Source organism: Polistes dominula, unplaced genomic scaffold, assembly GCF_049000335.1.
Source record: "Polistes dominula isolate Pdom_NZ unplaced genomic scaffold, Pdom_raw_medaka contig_77, whole genome shotgun sequence".
In the NCBI taxonomy this organism is placed as follows: Eukaryota; Metazoa; Arthropoda; class Insecta; order Hymenoptera; family Vespidae; genus Polistes; species Polistes dominula.
Window position 1 is genome coordinate 2,848,241 of NW_028301152.1, and position 17,720 is coordinate 2,865,960.

Genomic DNA, 17,720 nt, shown 5'->3' on the forward strand with positions numbered 1-17,720 from the left:
GGTAAAAAAAGATACACAACTGTAAGTTCGCATCTGTCGAGCATGTAAACATAGAAGTAGAAAAAAAAAGTCTCTCCAAACTTTGGATCTTTTTGTAAATTCGTGATTTCTCTTTCTTTTATCCTCTTTCGTAGCCTTGACGTGGCGTGGCGCTTAATAGAATAAAAGAATGATAAAGATGATAATTGAACGATTTATCGTGTCGCGTCGTTAACCATCATCGGAAAGGCACGTTCCTCTCGTGATTTAATCTTCTCTTTCTGTTCGTCTCATTTATACGATTAATTTCAATTAATATTAATGAACGTTGCTTTAAATACGCTTGCATCTCTCTTCATGTCCTATTTTGTTCCACGAATTTTTTCTTTATCATGATTGAAGAAACGACGTCATTTAAAACGTAAGTTAAATGCTTCGTGAATTGTCAGTATGTATAAATTGAATGTAACAATTAATTATGAAACAAAGACATCAAACTTTCCATGTGTACATAAAAGACATTCGATACAATTGTCGATTAAAACAACAAGAAAGAAACAAAATATATAATTTTTGTAAAATATATAGATCTCATTCAGAAATTCAATTTAAATGTAAATTAAGTTTATTATCTTATCGTGAGATTTGGACGAGTAAATTTGCCGTAAGAAAATAATTAAACGTTTTATAAATTTAATCGAATGTTCTACATATACACTAATATCCATCACACAAAAATATTTATCATAAATCATAAAAATTAAATGAACACTTTACGTTGAGAACCTGTCAAAAACGAACAAAAGAATATCGAAAAATATATGGATCGAAACGTTCATAAAACTAGGTATTATAAGGTATGAATGAAAGCTCAACATAGTACGAATAAAAAATCGTCGATAAAAATAGTGGGGTGGTCATCCTGAGGGCTCGAAATAAGTTTAGGATCAAGTTTATGATGCTGAACAGGCGGCTACGATCAGTTCAAACAAAATGGGTACTTTTCTTTCTCTCTCACTCTCTCTCTCTCTCTCTCCTTTTTTCTATTTTTTTTAGCTGTCCCTGAGTTGAACCACACGTGCAACGATATCACGCAGCACGTGCGAATGAGCTTAACAGTTAACTATCTCGATTATTTTAAATATTGTTTATCGTTATTCTACCGTAAATAAAGATATAATTATAAGCATATGTATAAAATATATAATATATATATATATATATATATAATATATGAGCCGTTTATTTTGAAAGTGGCCTAAATCAATTTGTCAATTATTATTTTCCTGTTGCCTATGGTAACTTGTACTGATAGAGATTTTGGCTTGGCAGAAATGTAATAAAAAGAAATAATTTACTGTTTGCAAGAAAATTTAACCCACGAAATCATCACTGCGTAAGAGTAATAAAATAAATTACATTAGAATGAAAAAAATGCTAAAATTAGAACGTTATAATCTAAAATTCTCCTTATTTGGAAAATTATTACCGTTGCACACATGCCCTACATTTGGAAAGTCATAAACAATATTGCATAAAAGTATTTTCATAGAGGACAATGACTCAGTCTGAAGGTGAATTTCGAGGAAGACGATACATAGATCATATACTTCGAGCTTTTAGACAACAATAGATACTTCCATCGATTAATTAACTATTATTTTACTATCATAATACACTTTACCTATATTACAGGACAATTTTACCCTAGAGGTTGTCATATGCGCAGGAGCGAAAAAATAATTAAATTACAATGAACAAAAATGTATATATGTATATATTTTTTCTGTTAATATATAAACAAAAAATAACGGAGATATTTTAGGTAATAATAGTCATTGTATCGCACAATTAAATTATAATTATCATAAATAAACATTGAATAATTTCTCTTTAATAAGAAATAAATATTCATCATATCAATATAAAATCTATATAGAAATAATAAATCTTATTAGTTCAAATTAGACTTGCAAAATATTTCAAGGTAAATTGGTATGACACATTTTTGAAGAGATAATAATTTTATTCATGAAAATTTGCAGTGAGATATGTTTATAATTTCTTTCGACAGTTTAAAAATCTTATTGAACAGCGTGAAGCCGTTCTATATATTTCCGTTTCTAAATTTGAGTGTTCCGATAACGTTTTGTACTATGAAACTCGAGGGATTTATTGATCATCGCTGGGACAAAAGTTTCGAAGTTTCTCTCTCTCTCTCTCCTTCTCTCTTTCTCTTAAACATGCTCGCGTTTTCCAGCTGAAACTCAAACGGCCCTCCTGCCGCGAGAGACTCGTTTCGAGTCTTCCTTGTAGGAGGACAAAGAGAAAATGTGTGAATAAAACGAACGATTTCGAACGGCATGTCGGATCCGTTTTACTCGCTAGTATGCGTTGCAGAAAAAAAAAATAAAAGAAATCATCGTGGGAGACGAAACTAACGTCACAAAATTTTAATCTCCTGGTTATGTAATATAATTATTTAGTAATTACTTATTAAATCAATATTTTTCAAAATTTTTACTTAGTATTTTAGATCTAATATCAATGTGTAATATAAATATTTGGTATTATACCGAAAAATATAAAAACTATCAGTAAAGAACCTTGACGTGATCCTGACGTGACCCTGACACAACTCTATCTCTTTTATAAATACTAATTATACTTAATAATTTATACTATTATATTTAAAATAGTAACAAATTGTTATCTGTATATCTGTATAAGTGTTAATATTGATTTGGCAATTCATTTTGATATAAATTGAATTGATTCATTTTTATATATGATATAAATTTTTTATACATTTTATACAAAGTCACTTAAATTAGGACACTTATGTATATACAACTCGCTTGTTTCTTATTATTATTCATAACGTCGAATATTTTTAAATTTAGTTAATGTTTACTATAAATTTCGTGAAACAACTTATCAGAGGGTAATTTTGATATATCCAAAAATTTAAAAATAATTATCAAAGCAAGGGAGCGAAAAAAAATGTAAATATAAATAAATATAAAAAATGGATTACTCGTGTGCGTCGTATGTGTAATACATAAGGATGGGACGAAGACGTGGCGAGCATCGGAAAAGAGGATGAGTGAATAAGGAATAAAAAAGAAAGAGGTGAAAAGATATGTAAAAAAAAAGCAAGAAGAAGGTCAAACACGCGAGCACCAAGCTTTCTGATATATCTGATGCAAAGTACGTATACTACTATATAAAAGCAGTGCACTCTTTTCGTCGCACATGTTCCACTTCATCGAGTTTTTGATAAAGCGTAATCACGTCGTGAATACCTTAATTATAAAGCGAATACAATCTATTATCGCAAATAATTGTTACGAAAATTTTTTTATACAATTTTATGTTTAATCAGATATAATAATTAAAAGTATTCGATAGGATCGTTAAAAAAGTTCAAATTTTTATAACGAATCAAAAAAAAAAAAATTACTGTACATTCTTGTTTCTGCTCATTTTAATTAATACTGTAAGACATTTTATGTAAAAAAAAAAAAAAAGAAAAACAAAATATATCTTTTAAATTGAATCTTAATTTCAAAGTTTTTTTTTAAAGGCGAAGAAGCAACAGCGTAATTTCTTGTCATCGACAGGTGAACAACTCGTTAAGAGATCAAACGAGTAATAATGAGACAAGAAAATGAAGGCAGAAAGAAACTACGCAAAGCTTGAACTCCTTAGAAGAAAGACTTTGAATGCGAACGAATTAATTTGTAGGGAGGTACGAGTAATAATTAGGCCACCAAGTTTGACTTCGAACGGAAAGTAGAGGAGTAGAAGGAGGAGGAGGAGGAGGAGGAGAAGGATTTCCTTCTCAACGACTTTAAACGTGCGGAAGCCAAAAAGCGAGAGCTGTCGGTAACAGCCACGGGCTGTATACTCGGTTGAAGGGTTGGATAGAAGGAGATAGAAAGAAAAGACTGTAAGAGTGCCCACCGAGTCAAGCCTGTTTTGTTTACGAGCCTTTTGTCTCGCTCGAGGAGTAACGATCATTCGTTATGTGGCACTCGTCACGCGAAAAGCTTTTCGCTCGACTAGGTGAAAAACTTCTCTCTTTTTATATATCTTTTTCCTTATCCACTCGGCATCCATCCTAAAGCCCCACTTCTTCTTCGACTTCTCCCTATGTCTCTTTTCTCTTTCTATCATCTTTGTCTTTTTCTCTCTTTTTATCTACTTCACCTCTCTTACTCTCGCCTACTTTTAGATATTCGTACTCAAGAGTGCAATTTCTCTACGTACTTTCGCGTATGTGTGGCTATAAGCAGTGACGAACAAGCGGTACGAAACAAAGTTACCCGGAAATACTCGAAAGTGTCACGCTTTTTAAGTGTCGAAGCCCAACCGTAAAGTTAGACACCCAGAAAAGGTTGTCTCTTACTTCCTCCCTCTCTCTCTCTTTTTTTTCCTCTTTTTCTCTTTCTTATACTCTTCACCCTCCATCTTGTCTTCTTCTTGTCTTATTTTCTTCTCTCTATCTTCCCACTTTACCCACCTGATTACCCCTCGTTTGTCTTTGCGAGCTTTTTTCGGTTTAGAATTTTCACTGGAACAGCTTGATTATACCTCTGATACCAATTCTCGTTACTACGTTCTAACTTTCCTTTTATACTATTATTCACTTTAAATTATTCTTTTTTTTCTTTATATTCTTTCGTTAGGACCCATCGCATTAACATTTATTTAATTAAGAAAATGATAATCGTTTCAAATTTTTATGCAACTCTTAACAACGAAAGTCGAATGGATCGATTGATTTGTTTTGTTAATTAATTCGTTCGCTTGCTACGACTGTGATAATCCTAACAAAGCAATTAGTTTACTCGATCGAGAGGTTATTGGTCCACAGTGCTACATCACACCAACGATTTTATTTTATCGAATTTTCCGATACTCCAAACCATAAAGTAACTTTAATTTAACGTGAAGAAATGAATTTAATGAAAATCTTGAATAAAGATCTAAAACACATTTTTCATCTTTAGGAGAAAAAAGATGCTTTTAATTTGCAATTTAACTTTAGTAAGTTGTAAAAAATATCACTTGTAAATGGGGACCTTATTTCATTGAAACAACCAACAGAAAAACTAGACGCCACAGTGATATATTATATTTCATTATTCAAAATAATTAAGCACGGTAGTAAATATAAATCTTTTTTGAAAAAATATTATATATATATATATGTATTATATATTATAATTTACATTATAATGTATATCATAATATACGTTTTTCTATATATAGATTAATATAATCTGGACGGGTTGTATAATTGAATTGAGGATGATTCTATATGCAAGAAAATAAGTTAAAAATAAAGAATAAAATATTTTTGATTGAATTTTATTAATTTTACTTATCAAATGAAATGTTTACAAGTAAAAACGAATGTAATAATTTTAAACAGACCAAAAAAATAACAAAATATTGAAAGTAATAAAATGTATGTACAAACTATATGATACGTTGAAATAATCTTTTGAGTAAGAAACATGAAAGATCGAAAATGACCATATTGCTAGGATTCACTTCTGAATAAAAGAAAAAAAAAGGCATGGTGGAAAAACTAGTAAGAGAAAGAGAGATAGATGAATAAAGAGGGGGGGGAGGGTGGAGCAGGTAGAAAAAGATGGCCGGCTGCGAGCGTGTTTTATTTCGCACGAGATACGTCCAGCTTGTTTTACGAGTGCGTTCGTCCGAAAACGAGAGCGTTGTTTATTTTTTATTTCTTTCTTTTTATTCTTTTTTTAACCAACAACGAGCCTCCCTCTTCGCATACTTTCTACCCGCCAAACTTTTTTCCACGTTCCTACCTATCTATTTTTCGTTCTTTCTCTTCTTTTTTCCCACACTCCTTCACCCCAGCTATTGCATTTTCCTTCCTTTATTCTTTTATTATACTTGTACAACTTTCCATCGTGTAACGGTGAAACATCTTGTACCCTTTTTCGCAACAACTGTACAAAAGTCCCACAAATCGAACGTAACCACGCGATTCCACCTTTCGAATAAAGCAAGTTTCTTTGACTCTATCTTTCTACAATGATGGAATGAAATACAATAGAATATAAACATTTGTAATTCGAAATTGATCGACAATTGGTATGTAAGAATGTAATATAAATGTATATGCATGTCAAAAGAACATTCATTGAGAAAAATAAAAAATACAAATATATATTTATAAAGTCAAATTTTTGTAAAGAACAGAATCCAATAAGCTTTCGATACTTCAACATGAGAAGCTTACAAAATTTTGTTGAAAGATGACCCAAAACGAGAATAGACATTGAGAAATAGAAAATCATTGTTGCAGTAAGGATATGAATGTTCGGAGGCATATGAATGGTGATTCACTGGCTGATAAACCGCAGAATTATGCGCAGGAGAGAGGCGAGGGATTGTATGGGACGTGGTACAACCAGACAATATATATTATAAGGTGAGTTATCCATAGGGAAAGAAAAAGCTGGAGAGATAGGGAAAGAGGAAAGTGTAGTAGAAAAACATGGAATGAGAGGGAAAGAGAAGGTTAGGGAGTCTTGAAATATTTTACACTTTCCGAGCACGCGCCGGGACCAATATGTCTGCCTTGGGCAACCACCGACTGTATCACGTCTCCACGATTTTCTATGGTTTTTGCATTCGATCTTTGCATTTACTCTCTCTCTCTCTCTCTCTCTCTCTTTCTCTCTTTCTCTCTTTTTGGCTGTCTCTCTCTTTCTTGTTTTCTTTCTTTCTTTTTCTTTAGCAACTATACCTATATTTCGTATCTAACGTACCACGATAAACGTCTGCAAAGGAACAAATTTATAATAAGAAGAAAGAAATTATTTATGAGAATAGAGAGCATGAACGTATAAGAGGTTCGTTTTACCTACATTTTTCTTTAAGTTTTAAAAATCTTTCTCTTAAGGAAAAAAATTTCACGCGTAAACGGTACTATATGATTTTTTTCATCGTCGTCGTTCTTTCATTTATTTTCAATAACGATAATAATTTCATAAAGATTCGTCATTAATCTTTAATTAACATTTGACAGCGCGTAACGACAATGTCGTGAAGCATATCGAAAGTCTATGTACTTTTCCTCCACCCATTCGTATTCATGTCGAGTCAAAGGAACAGAATGATCGATGAGTCATGACGAATTATTTGGTACAAACACGGTTACGGTACGCTTTCGACCAATCATCGCCCACATCCGGAGCACATAAGAGTGTCCCAAAAAGAATACGTAAAGATGCGTAACAACGTCGTAACGTTTTTCATCGTGCCGCTTCTTTAACGTTCCTGTCTGTCCTGTGTGTGTTTCTTTTTTTTTCTATCTTTTCTTTTACGTATATACACGACCGATGTAATATATGTTAAACGTATTTTTATCTTTGGCACCACGAATATTTTTAAAGTACGAGGAGCGAAGGAGGATAGGCTGATGTATATTAATTACGAGCAGTCGTCTCTCCTTTGAATCTTATAGTCAAAACAAAAATAGTCCAAAAATTATTATAGTCGAATTTTTTAGCACGAACTTTTGAAGCCTCAACTTTCTTCTTTTTTTTTAAATCTATTTTCTAAGATTTTTGTAATATGTATACGTATACATACGTATAGTGATCTTACTCCATTTAAGAACATATTTATTTGCGAGTTCTAATTATATTGTTATATAAATGTTTATGCAAAGAAAAAAGCACAAGATCGTATCGCGCAATATACTTTCTCGAATTTAATCCAATTTCAAACTTTTTCTTTATCTTGTTTATGCTTTTATTTTTTATTTTTTATATTAATTCTGTCTACTTTCATTATTATGAAGAAACTATAAATAGATTTTGTAAGGACTTTTCTTCTTTCCCGATAGAACGATAATAGGACAAGAATGGTTCATAAATTTTAATCGAGTCGAGAGCTCGTCTGTTTTTAGAAAATTACTTCATCGGTGGTTGTTGTTACGACGAGAGCGGAAACGCACACCATCTTGCATTTCTTTATATTCCATAATTTTAAACTCAATATTTTCCTTCTATTAGTCCGACGATGGTTGGGATGCTCTACGTCTCCCTTCGTATCAATTTTTATTCTTAACGATCTATTTCCTTCTCTCTTACTATGCGGGCTAGAAATATCTTCAAATTCTTTTAAATCTTACTGAGTGGAGGATAGTAAGAAAATATTTAGTGAAACGATGTCTTTAATGTAGACTGGGTGTATCGATATTTCTCTTTTTGAAGTGAAAACTTCTTTAGAATGGGAGTGATCTAAAAAGTAAATAAACTCAGTCGGTCAGGAAACGGAGCTATGAAACGGCTGCTATACTAAATAATGACAGAAAAAGAGACAAACATATAGGATTGAGCCAGCGAGAGAATGAGACGAAATATAGCTATACAGTTTTTCCTATTCTCGGTCTCCTCTTTATGCTATGCTTCGTAGTTATCACTCCTGGTTGTATATGTGTGTGTTGTGTGCGACTGCATACTACAAAGCATGGACACGTATTCTTCCGATACTCGAAATGTTTGTAGGTAGGAGCGATAGAAGGGTAGAAGAATAAACAGAGATAAGCACGTAGGTATGCGACAAAAGTATAAGGTCCAAACCAACGGACGGTCGAAATAAAGAAAGAAGATGCGTGATCTGTTTTTTTTTACCAAACGTGTCATTTATTTTCTATTTAAAAATGTTTCTATTTTATTGAAAAATTATTATTCAATTATTTATTTCGCAAATATTTTAATTCCTAACTATAAAATATATAGAATATAACAATTGTATTGTCTGCAATATTTTACAAAACACAAAAATCAATTCAAATCAATCAAAAGATCATTATCAGAAAAAAAGAAGTAGACAACATTCTAGAATATTTTTCTCATAAATATACAAAAACATGTTCTTTAATTATAATATTTAGGCATTTAGGAAATTTATACAAATTTTTCAATAAAATAGAAAAGTTTTTTAATAAAAGAAACTCGTTTACGAGACTTCTTTACGAGGCTTGTTTACAAGACACCTCTACTAGGCCTAACTAAAAATACGGACTTATCGAAAAGACCCTACGGACTTATCGGAAAGACCCTACGGACTTATCGGAAAGACCCTACGGACTTATCGGAAAGACCCTACGGACTTATCGGAAAGACCCTACGGACTTATCGGAAAGACTTATCGAAGGTCTCACTTCTAGCACGTGTGATCTGCCCACATGATATTTTTTTTTCTTGTTTCAATTCTAGTTGCTATAAAAAAAAAAAGAAAAAACTGAAAGAAAAGATATAAGAATACGATAAATCGAATAATGAGTTTTTCAATGTAGAAAATGAAGAAAATCGTTGAATCATTTCGTGTCGACAAACACTTCTTCCTCATAGCGAGACTCTATTTTCCCACTCTTGCTTTAATGGAGTGCGCTCCCTTAAATCAGGATGAGTGGAAGGTAAGGTCGACGATCACGAAGAAATGAAAGAATCTCTGTTCCAGAGATTACGGACAACAAGAAATAAGGGAAAAGGATTTTTCGAGAATTCGCGCTGAGATTCTTCTATGTCTTTGTCTATCTTTATTTATCTTTCTATCTCTTTTTCTTATCTTTCTACGTTATATCAGATTACATATAATCGATGTGTTATATGAAATAGTAAGAAAAATATAAAGTTTCATTATGTTATCGCTAAAACGATAAAGTAAAGGTAAGATAGCAGTTTAGAAAGTTACCCGTCATCATTTTTAATTCTATTACCTCGCACGATTTCGGTTTATTTCGTGAAAATCACCGGAACACTCGTTCCGATCCGTCATCAAACGGCATATTGAACAGTTTATTGCGAAACGTCATTCACAATCGTTGACAATAAAATGTTACTGTTCACTCGTACATCCAAATTGTATAACAATAAATCAGGGCATGTCTATGTCTCCAAATTTCTCGATTTTCTCTTATCAACTTTTTCATACTCAAATTTTTCCACGGAACATAGGACAGATTTAGAATTACAGATTTTAGAAAGCACCGGAAAGTGAATGCCACCCAACGGTGGGATATTAAATTTAATTCACAGTTGAAAATTAATCTTTAGAAAAGCAGCGAGGGAAAAGCTCAAAGATATGAATATTTTCTTATTAAAATTTATGATATTATTATCATTTTAAAGAGAGCCTCTTACAACGAACAGTAAATCCTCTAACGATAATACGTCGAACTCATACACGCGAAACTCTTTCAAAATGATCGCAAAAAGTACCAAGTTTTATCGATCGAATAATCATAATAATAAAAGTTACATAAATGTGATCTTAAAGTAAGAAAGATCGAGAAATCATTAATTGGATCAATTTCAAAGTATCTTTTCTTAACAAATACCTTTATTAATTAAACAGAACTGTAAATTAAAATATATTTTAATTCTTTTATATTTTCAAATTTAACTGCAAATTTTCGCAAAAATTTACAGGAAAAAATTAATTCGAATTGATCACGGGTTAACTATTAAATATTGACGAGGTAAATGATAGCACAAAAAGCAGTTGTTTCTGCAAGCACCAGAACAGGTTTGATACAAATGAGCTTCGGGGAAGAGAGACGCGTTATCTTGCATCCTGCGGGAGCTATACATCCGGTCCCTTCTGTGCGTCGTTTAGCTAAATCCCCGGTATCATCGATCCCTTTACATTTGTGATAAGCGAACTGAAGATCAAGTAAAAAGCGATTAAATCTATATCTTTTTCTCTCGAAAAATTATGCTATTCTACCTTGAAAAGAAAATTATTTATAAATGTTAACATTTTGTCATTAGTAATGGTAAAGTGATTTTCTACTTTACTTATAGTATAATTTTGAATTAATTTAACAGGATTCTTTGTTATTTTTTTTTAGTTTCTTCACGTTTTTTTAGAATAATTACGAAATTCCTTCGTCACCGGATCCACGATATGAAAATATTCTTTTCATTGTAATGAGCTCGATTACGAGTTTCTTGAAAATAAAGAAAAGGCATCCCTCACCATCCTCCAATGATCACAGCCTTTCAAGAGAAAAGGAGCATTCTCGTCATTATCCTCAAAGGACTTTTCTTTATTAACTCCGCCCCTTTCTACCTTCAAACAGTTCTATTTAAAACCCTCGGCATTCACGGGGGTTCGACGCAAAACTCCACAACTTCTCGAGGTAAAATGAATGTATAATAAAATAAAATGAAATAAGGGGACGAGGGAGGGGAAACAGAAAACGGGCAAGACGAATTCATTCCTTCATTGTTCTGTTGAAATTTGCACGCGCTTTGGTGCAAGAGAAAGTCGTGCGAACGAAAGATGTTCTTAAAGGAAACTAATTTAACGCGGCTACTACTCAACTCGGACGAAATTTGAGAAATACTTTTAAAGCGTGACTGTTTCACAAAAGTAAAAGTTAAGATTTCATTTTGACTCCGTTTCTTATAGTAAACTATCAAAAAAAAAGAATTTTACAAAATTAATAAGTAATAAGAATAATAAGATAACAGAAATCTTAATTGAATAATTCCAACAAAAAAGAAATTCCTTGAAGGAGAATATTATAACGAAAAACGTAACACCACAAAGTAAGTTATATGGTAACATTGATTTTAATACGACATATAAAGACAAGAAGAGAAAAAAATTAGACATGCGAAAAAAAAGAACAAAAAATGCGTTTGAATTCGAGATACTACATGAGCAGTCTCGAATAATTCTAACGAAAAAGAGATTTGTTGAAAGAGATTAGAGGATCGTAGAATACGTTTATGTACTCGTCGGAGCATATGTCGACTTTCACTACTATGCCGTTCGAGTGAAACGTTACGCGTGGCTTGCGAACGCTTTGCTAGCGCATGGCTAAGGTCACTGCGGTGAGGTTAGCGAAGAGATGAAAAATCCTCTCGGCGGATTCCCACAGGAATATCGCGGTAGGGTATCCTTATAAAACTGGCAGATTAGACCGAGGCGTGACGAGGGCTGGAAATCCGCTCTCTGGATTTTAAGTATCCCACTGACGCGAAAGCGGACTTTTCTATCCCTTTTCAAGCCCTCCCTGTCCTCCCTACTTCTCTGCTCTACAAACTGCAATAGCCGCAAAAGGAAATAGAAAATCGTGGAATTGAGCTTGGCGACGTGCGACGCGAACCGGATTACGTTCCTTCTTGTCTCTCGCATGCTTTTTCATTTTCTGAAATATTTTTCTACGCAAAATGAAACGAAGCCTAGTATAATTAATCTCGATTAATCATCCATTCGAATTAGCCGCTTGCTTTTGAAATTATTTCTGATATGATCGGATTTCATAAGAATTTTATTAACTTTTCTAACTTCGATCATCCAACTTTTTCATATTTCTTTCAATTGGCTACGTTATGGATATAATGAAAGAAAAATTTATAAATATGAAGTAGTATGCCGATAATGCTTTTATATAGTAAATACTTATCGAAACACATTGTTTACCTGAATTATACAAATGTATAAAATACAACGATATATTTATATGAAACTTATTGTAGGATTTATTAGGTGACTATCTTATCAAATTATTTAGTACTGCGGCTAAAACGGAGACATTTGTACGTAGGAGTGGAGACGTTTTTTGTTTATACTGCCGTCGACAGAACTAAGACGACGAAGAGCAGTCTAATTTTGACATTCACGATTTAAGCCAACTCCGGTGTGATACGTGTCCCATCGTTCGTTATATCTTTTGATTTACAGAATATTTCTTAATAAATTACTCTTATCTTTACTCTTTATTTTCTCTTTTTTTTTACGGTATTGAAAAAATATTTGTTTATTATCGTTTTGTTATACGAAATTTTCGGAATTAAAATACACATAGATTAATCATCTGTGGTTCTTACTAACAAAACAGTTTTATCGAATATTCGTGAAGTTCCTTAGTATACTTTTAAGAGATCAAACAGGTTTAATTTTTGAAAACTAATTATTTGACTTCTACAATATTTGAAATGTTTATAGATTTTTTTACCATTCTATTTAAATCGTTTTTAATGTTACGTCTTCTAAATTAATATAAATAATATAGGTAAGATGTTTATTTTGTTCTGTTCTCATTGGTAGATGTCTCATCGGAGACAGATCTCTTGTTATTTTACAATTGAAACGTAGTGTCATTCACGTTTTGTTATCTTTGAATAAACGCCTATTACTCAACCGTTTCTATAAACGAAGCAATCTAAACAAGATGATTTCCGAGTTATGATATCGTTCTTATCTCATCTACGTTAAACTTCATTATAATATATATTAGTTATAGCTTGTATTTAATTTTTTAAAATAGATGCTTTTTTCGCGAAAAAAAATTGAAAAAAAAAAACGATAATATAATCCATTATTTTTCGATGTTATTTGTAGAGAAATCAAATACTATTATTATTCCAATAAATTTTCGATAAGAAAGAAACGTTTGTCTTGATCTTTTAGAAAACGCTGACATAGATAGATGTCTTAAATCTAAAGACTAACGGAAAGGCTCGAATTGAAAAGTCAAGAGTGAAATCTATTCCAGCAGGATCGCTCGAAGTAAACTATCCGATTTATATGGTCAAGAGCTATCCTACGAAACGAGAAAATATTTTGTGTATCCCGAGGAGAATCGCCGTCGTATTCGGACAGCGTAAAAATGGAGAACGATTTATATCGCAGAGAAGTCCCTCGAACTTCGTGAACATGGAACGACATAGAGAACGAAAGGTATAATATCCTAGAAAAGTTTTATCTAGCGAGAAATATTCATCCAATTGGTAACACTTGAATCACTTTTCTTTTTCGCTTACCCCTTTTCTCTCCAAAGAAATCCGATCGTCCGGGAATCGTTCTGAGAACGAGGAAGATCAGCGGCAATATTCTGAAAACAATTTTATTCGATTAAAAAAATGTCAAATTAATAGATAAATAATATAAATATACTGCAAATGTATTATTTTATTTAAAAAAAAAAAAAATTGTAAATTTGTTATTTCCAAGTAGACAATGTTAAAAACTAATAAAGAAACAAACTGATTCTCTGTTCTGATTAAATATAAATAACAGATTTTGTAAGAATATGTAAGAAACCTCAATACACGCGTTGTGTTGGATCGAACTAATTTTTTCGTTCTTATCATTATCAACGTTCTCATCTTCTTTTTTTCTTTTTTATCATTCTCAGACTAGAAAAGAAAAGAAAAGCTTCAGGGAAGATAGGAAAAAGGTAATACTAATTATGGAAGAAGTGGAACAGAGAAGAAAAGGAAAATGGCCAAAAGTGGGGAGGGTATTTAGGATAAGAGGGCAAAAGCGGAAGATGGTAACGATTAAAACGAAAGCAGAGAGGCTTGCTCATCCTCCTACAATTTCTCCTCCTCTTCCTTCTCCACCTCTTCCACCTCTTTCTCCACCTTCTGCTGTTGGAGGATAACAGCGGCAATAGAGAAGCTACGTGATCTCGCGGAAGAAAAGCATGAAATTAGCGTTAAAACGAATCGAAACACCGACGTTGTTTCTTCAGGCGAACAATGCGTTGAAGCATAAATACATTGGATATTTAGATACAGCTCTGGGCATAAAAATATTCAACATAATACCTATTGGCTTCAATGTTTTTTTTCTTTACAAAATCATGTCAGTATATTTTTCACATCTCTTCGAAAACGTTGCATCGTTTTCTTTTTTAGTTGTTTAGTTGTATTTTTTATTTGTTTTTCATTAGTATAATGAAAATTTTTACGTTCTTAATTTTTTTATAATTAGTAGCCTTTGTTTTGATCGTTGAAATTCACATTGACATGAAATTCCTCTTTTTACGGGATATTAATATGAAAAAAAAAAAAAAAAATCGAAATTAAACCTAAAAATAAGAATTTGAAAGTCTTTGAATTCGAGTATAATTATTTTTGTTTATATATGTAAATATGTGTATGGAACGAATGTAATTGTATATGTTACTGTTACTTTGTGAAATCCGTTAATTCATGGAATGATCAGCTAAACTCTCAAATAACTGTACTGATATGTTTAAATATGAAAGAAAGCAGAATTACATAGATATTTCAACTGATGTGAATAATATATGAATTTACAAGAGGCGAGTAGTTAAGGTATATAGGATTGAAATATGATTCTCCCAAGTATAGGAAAAGTAGTCTTTGATTTAGTTTCAATACCTGCCTATACTGTACTGTTGTAAATCAGGATATGTATTTCTTCATTTTAAGGTCTTCAAAGGATATCAAATCTCGAGAGATAGAATTTCTCTATTAATTTAAAGAATCAATTTAGATTTCATTCGAAAACTATGAAAACGAAAATAAAATAAATGCGAACAATGAATGCAAGGAATATCCGTTTTTATTTCTTTCTGTCTTTTTAAAACTGATTTTTCGTTAGTCCGAGGTAATTTCTTAAAACTATCAATTTTACAACTAACGTATAATAAAATTATTGTTATATTCTTTCCTAAAAATGCCTAGTTATTTTGGATCAAATCTAAAATTTCCACGATTTAATTGAAATATGCAATATAAAGACATATATACAAATTTACACATATAATAGAATAACTATAATAGAATTTATTAACTCTGATGGAATTTGATTAAGCAGACGAATTTTTCATTAAAAAAAAAAAAAATGAATTTAATAGAAGATAATTTAAGGTGATTTGTGACTTCGATAACTTCGACATGAATAGTCGATATACGATATATATGTATATATATACACAGATGTATAAAATATATATATTTTGTTCTTCAAGAGGTCACTAGTACGAGAGATATTCCCATCGATAACCGTGACACGTACAGAAGTCTCTTTATACGTAGAACAGCGTTGTCCTGCGAACTGCGTGGGCGTTTGCCAATAGATGTCGAACGTGAATCACGATCGAGAATTCCGGCCTTACGTAATGCGTGTAATACATAGACGCCAATATCTAACTGCACGCACGAGTACGGCCAAGCCCATGTACCAACATCGATTTTCGTCAATCGATTGGAAACAACGTTTACATTATTTCTAACAATATTATATAACACTTTTGATGAAAACTCGAAAACCGGAACAATAATAATCGTAAAAAGATCGTTTTAAACTATTTTCGTGTAAAATGTACATCGATAAAATTAAATTTTATTCATGTCAGGAATTCGTTAATATGATAAATTCGCAAAATACGTGATTTCAGAATATCAAACATTTATCTGAAATTCTTGTCACGCATTTACAATAATGCGTGTACAAAGAATATACATGAAATAGTCATATTTTTCATTCGTTAAACAAAAAAAAATCTTTGTTAAGAAAAATTTATCGAACTTTGATTGATCGAACATTCTGTTCCCAACAAGTAACAGTACGTCTTCTAGGTATTACGAACATTCTTATGCGAACGACATTCGTATTCGTTTTTCATTCTGACCGAGTCGTTTAACTTCTTTCCCTACGTTTTCTTAGCTGATTCGCGGAGATTGAAATTAGTTTGAATACGAATATTTTTTCTTCTGTAAATATTAAAAATCATTTCTGAAACATTAAAGATGGAAAAAGATAAGAAATGTAAATAGAATATTCTCAAGAAATATAAGCTGTCAAAAGTAAGGTAAAAGTATGTATTCAAGATCTTTTAAAAATAATGGCAAGTATGAGAAAAATGATGAAGAACCGAGGGAAAGATGGGAAATGATTTTCATAGAAGAATTACAAAGCTTGCTTTTGTTTTCCATTCAAAATCAGACACAATCACGATAATCATCGCGACAAAATAATAGCATCGTAAGTTAAGCCAACGTAGCGTGCTCGGAAGATCTCAACCTCGTCGTCGTCCTGGGTATTTAACGAGAAACGATTCGCGAAATGAGAATGTACATCGTCTGACCGCTTGCCACAGCATCGATGCTAATGATAACGAGCAAGGACGACACCCTATTAACCAACTACTTTGGAATATCACCCATAAAAGGAAAATTAAAAGAATGCAAGGAATATCCCAAACGCCGTTACTGCACACTCTACTATTTCCAATTATAGGAATAATTAAGAGCAACGACTATGATGTTCGAAAAAACGATAACTTACAGTTTATGCGTCTTTTATTAGAATAGCTCTTTAACGAAGTTCCTTTCTTTTCTTCTCTTTAGCATCCGATTTGTAATCATACAAACTAAAATTTTCCGATGAAATATTACTTAACGTTCAATAATATCGTGCTTAAGTATGTTAACTATATATAGATATGTAAAATATATTTGTTTATTATGTAAATCATATCCATATGTATGTTGAAGTACTATGTACTTATGTAATTCATTATAAATACATATATGTATTTAGATTTGTAAAAAAAAATTGTCCAAGAGATCCATAGAAGGAATTATCGATAAAATCTCAAGTATTCTTAACATGCTGACGTGTTAGTGGAAAACTTGAATAATAGATTTGTAATTGAGAACATTGTTTCAATTATTTATTACCATAATAAATTTCTCAATATGTATTCTTGAGAACGTAATCATAACCTTCGAATAAGTGTACTACGTACAATCGATCGGCGTAATTTATTTAATACGAGAATTACGTCAGTATGAATCATTGACGATGAAAAAATATGTATTTATGGTTCTTGATGGGTGCACGAAGAATGTTCAACCTATTATAATCGATTAAGAGATGCTACTCTATTGAGAGTTCTATTCTTGTCT

At 31.8% G+C, this 17,720-nt stretch overlaps 1 protein-coding gene across 2 annotated transcripts in view; it reads right to left on the minus strand.

The window, feature by feature from the left end:
- The window catches only part of Mp (collagen XV/XVIII-type protein multiplexin), a 202,287-nt gene that overhangs the window by 171,673 nt on the left and 12,894 nt on the right, over positions 1-17,720 (minus strand). For both annotated transcript variants that reach the window (XM_015316488.2, XM_015316487.2), the window contains exon 2: positions 13,818-13,888. In XM_015316488.2, the coding sequence (XP_015171974.2) occupies positions 13,818-13,888 (71 nt within the window). The remainder of the gene's footprint in view (positions 1-13,817; positions 13,889-17,720) is intronic.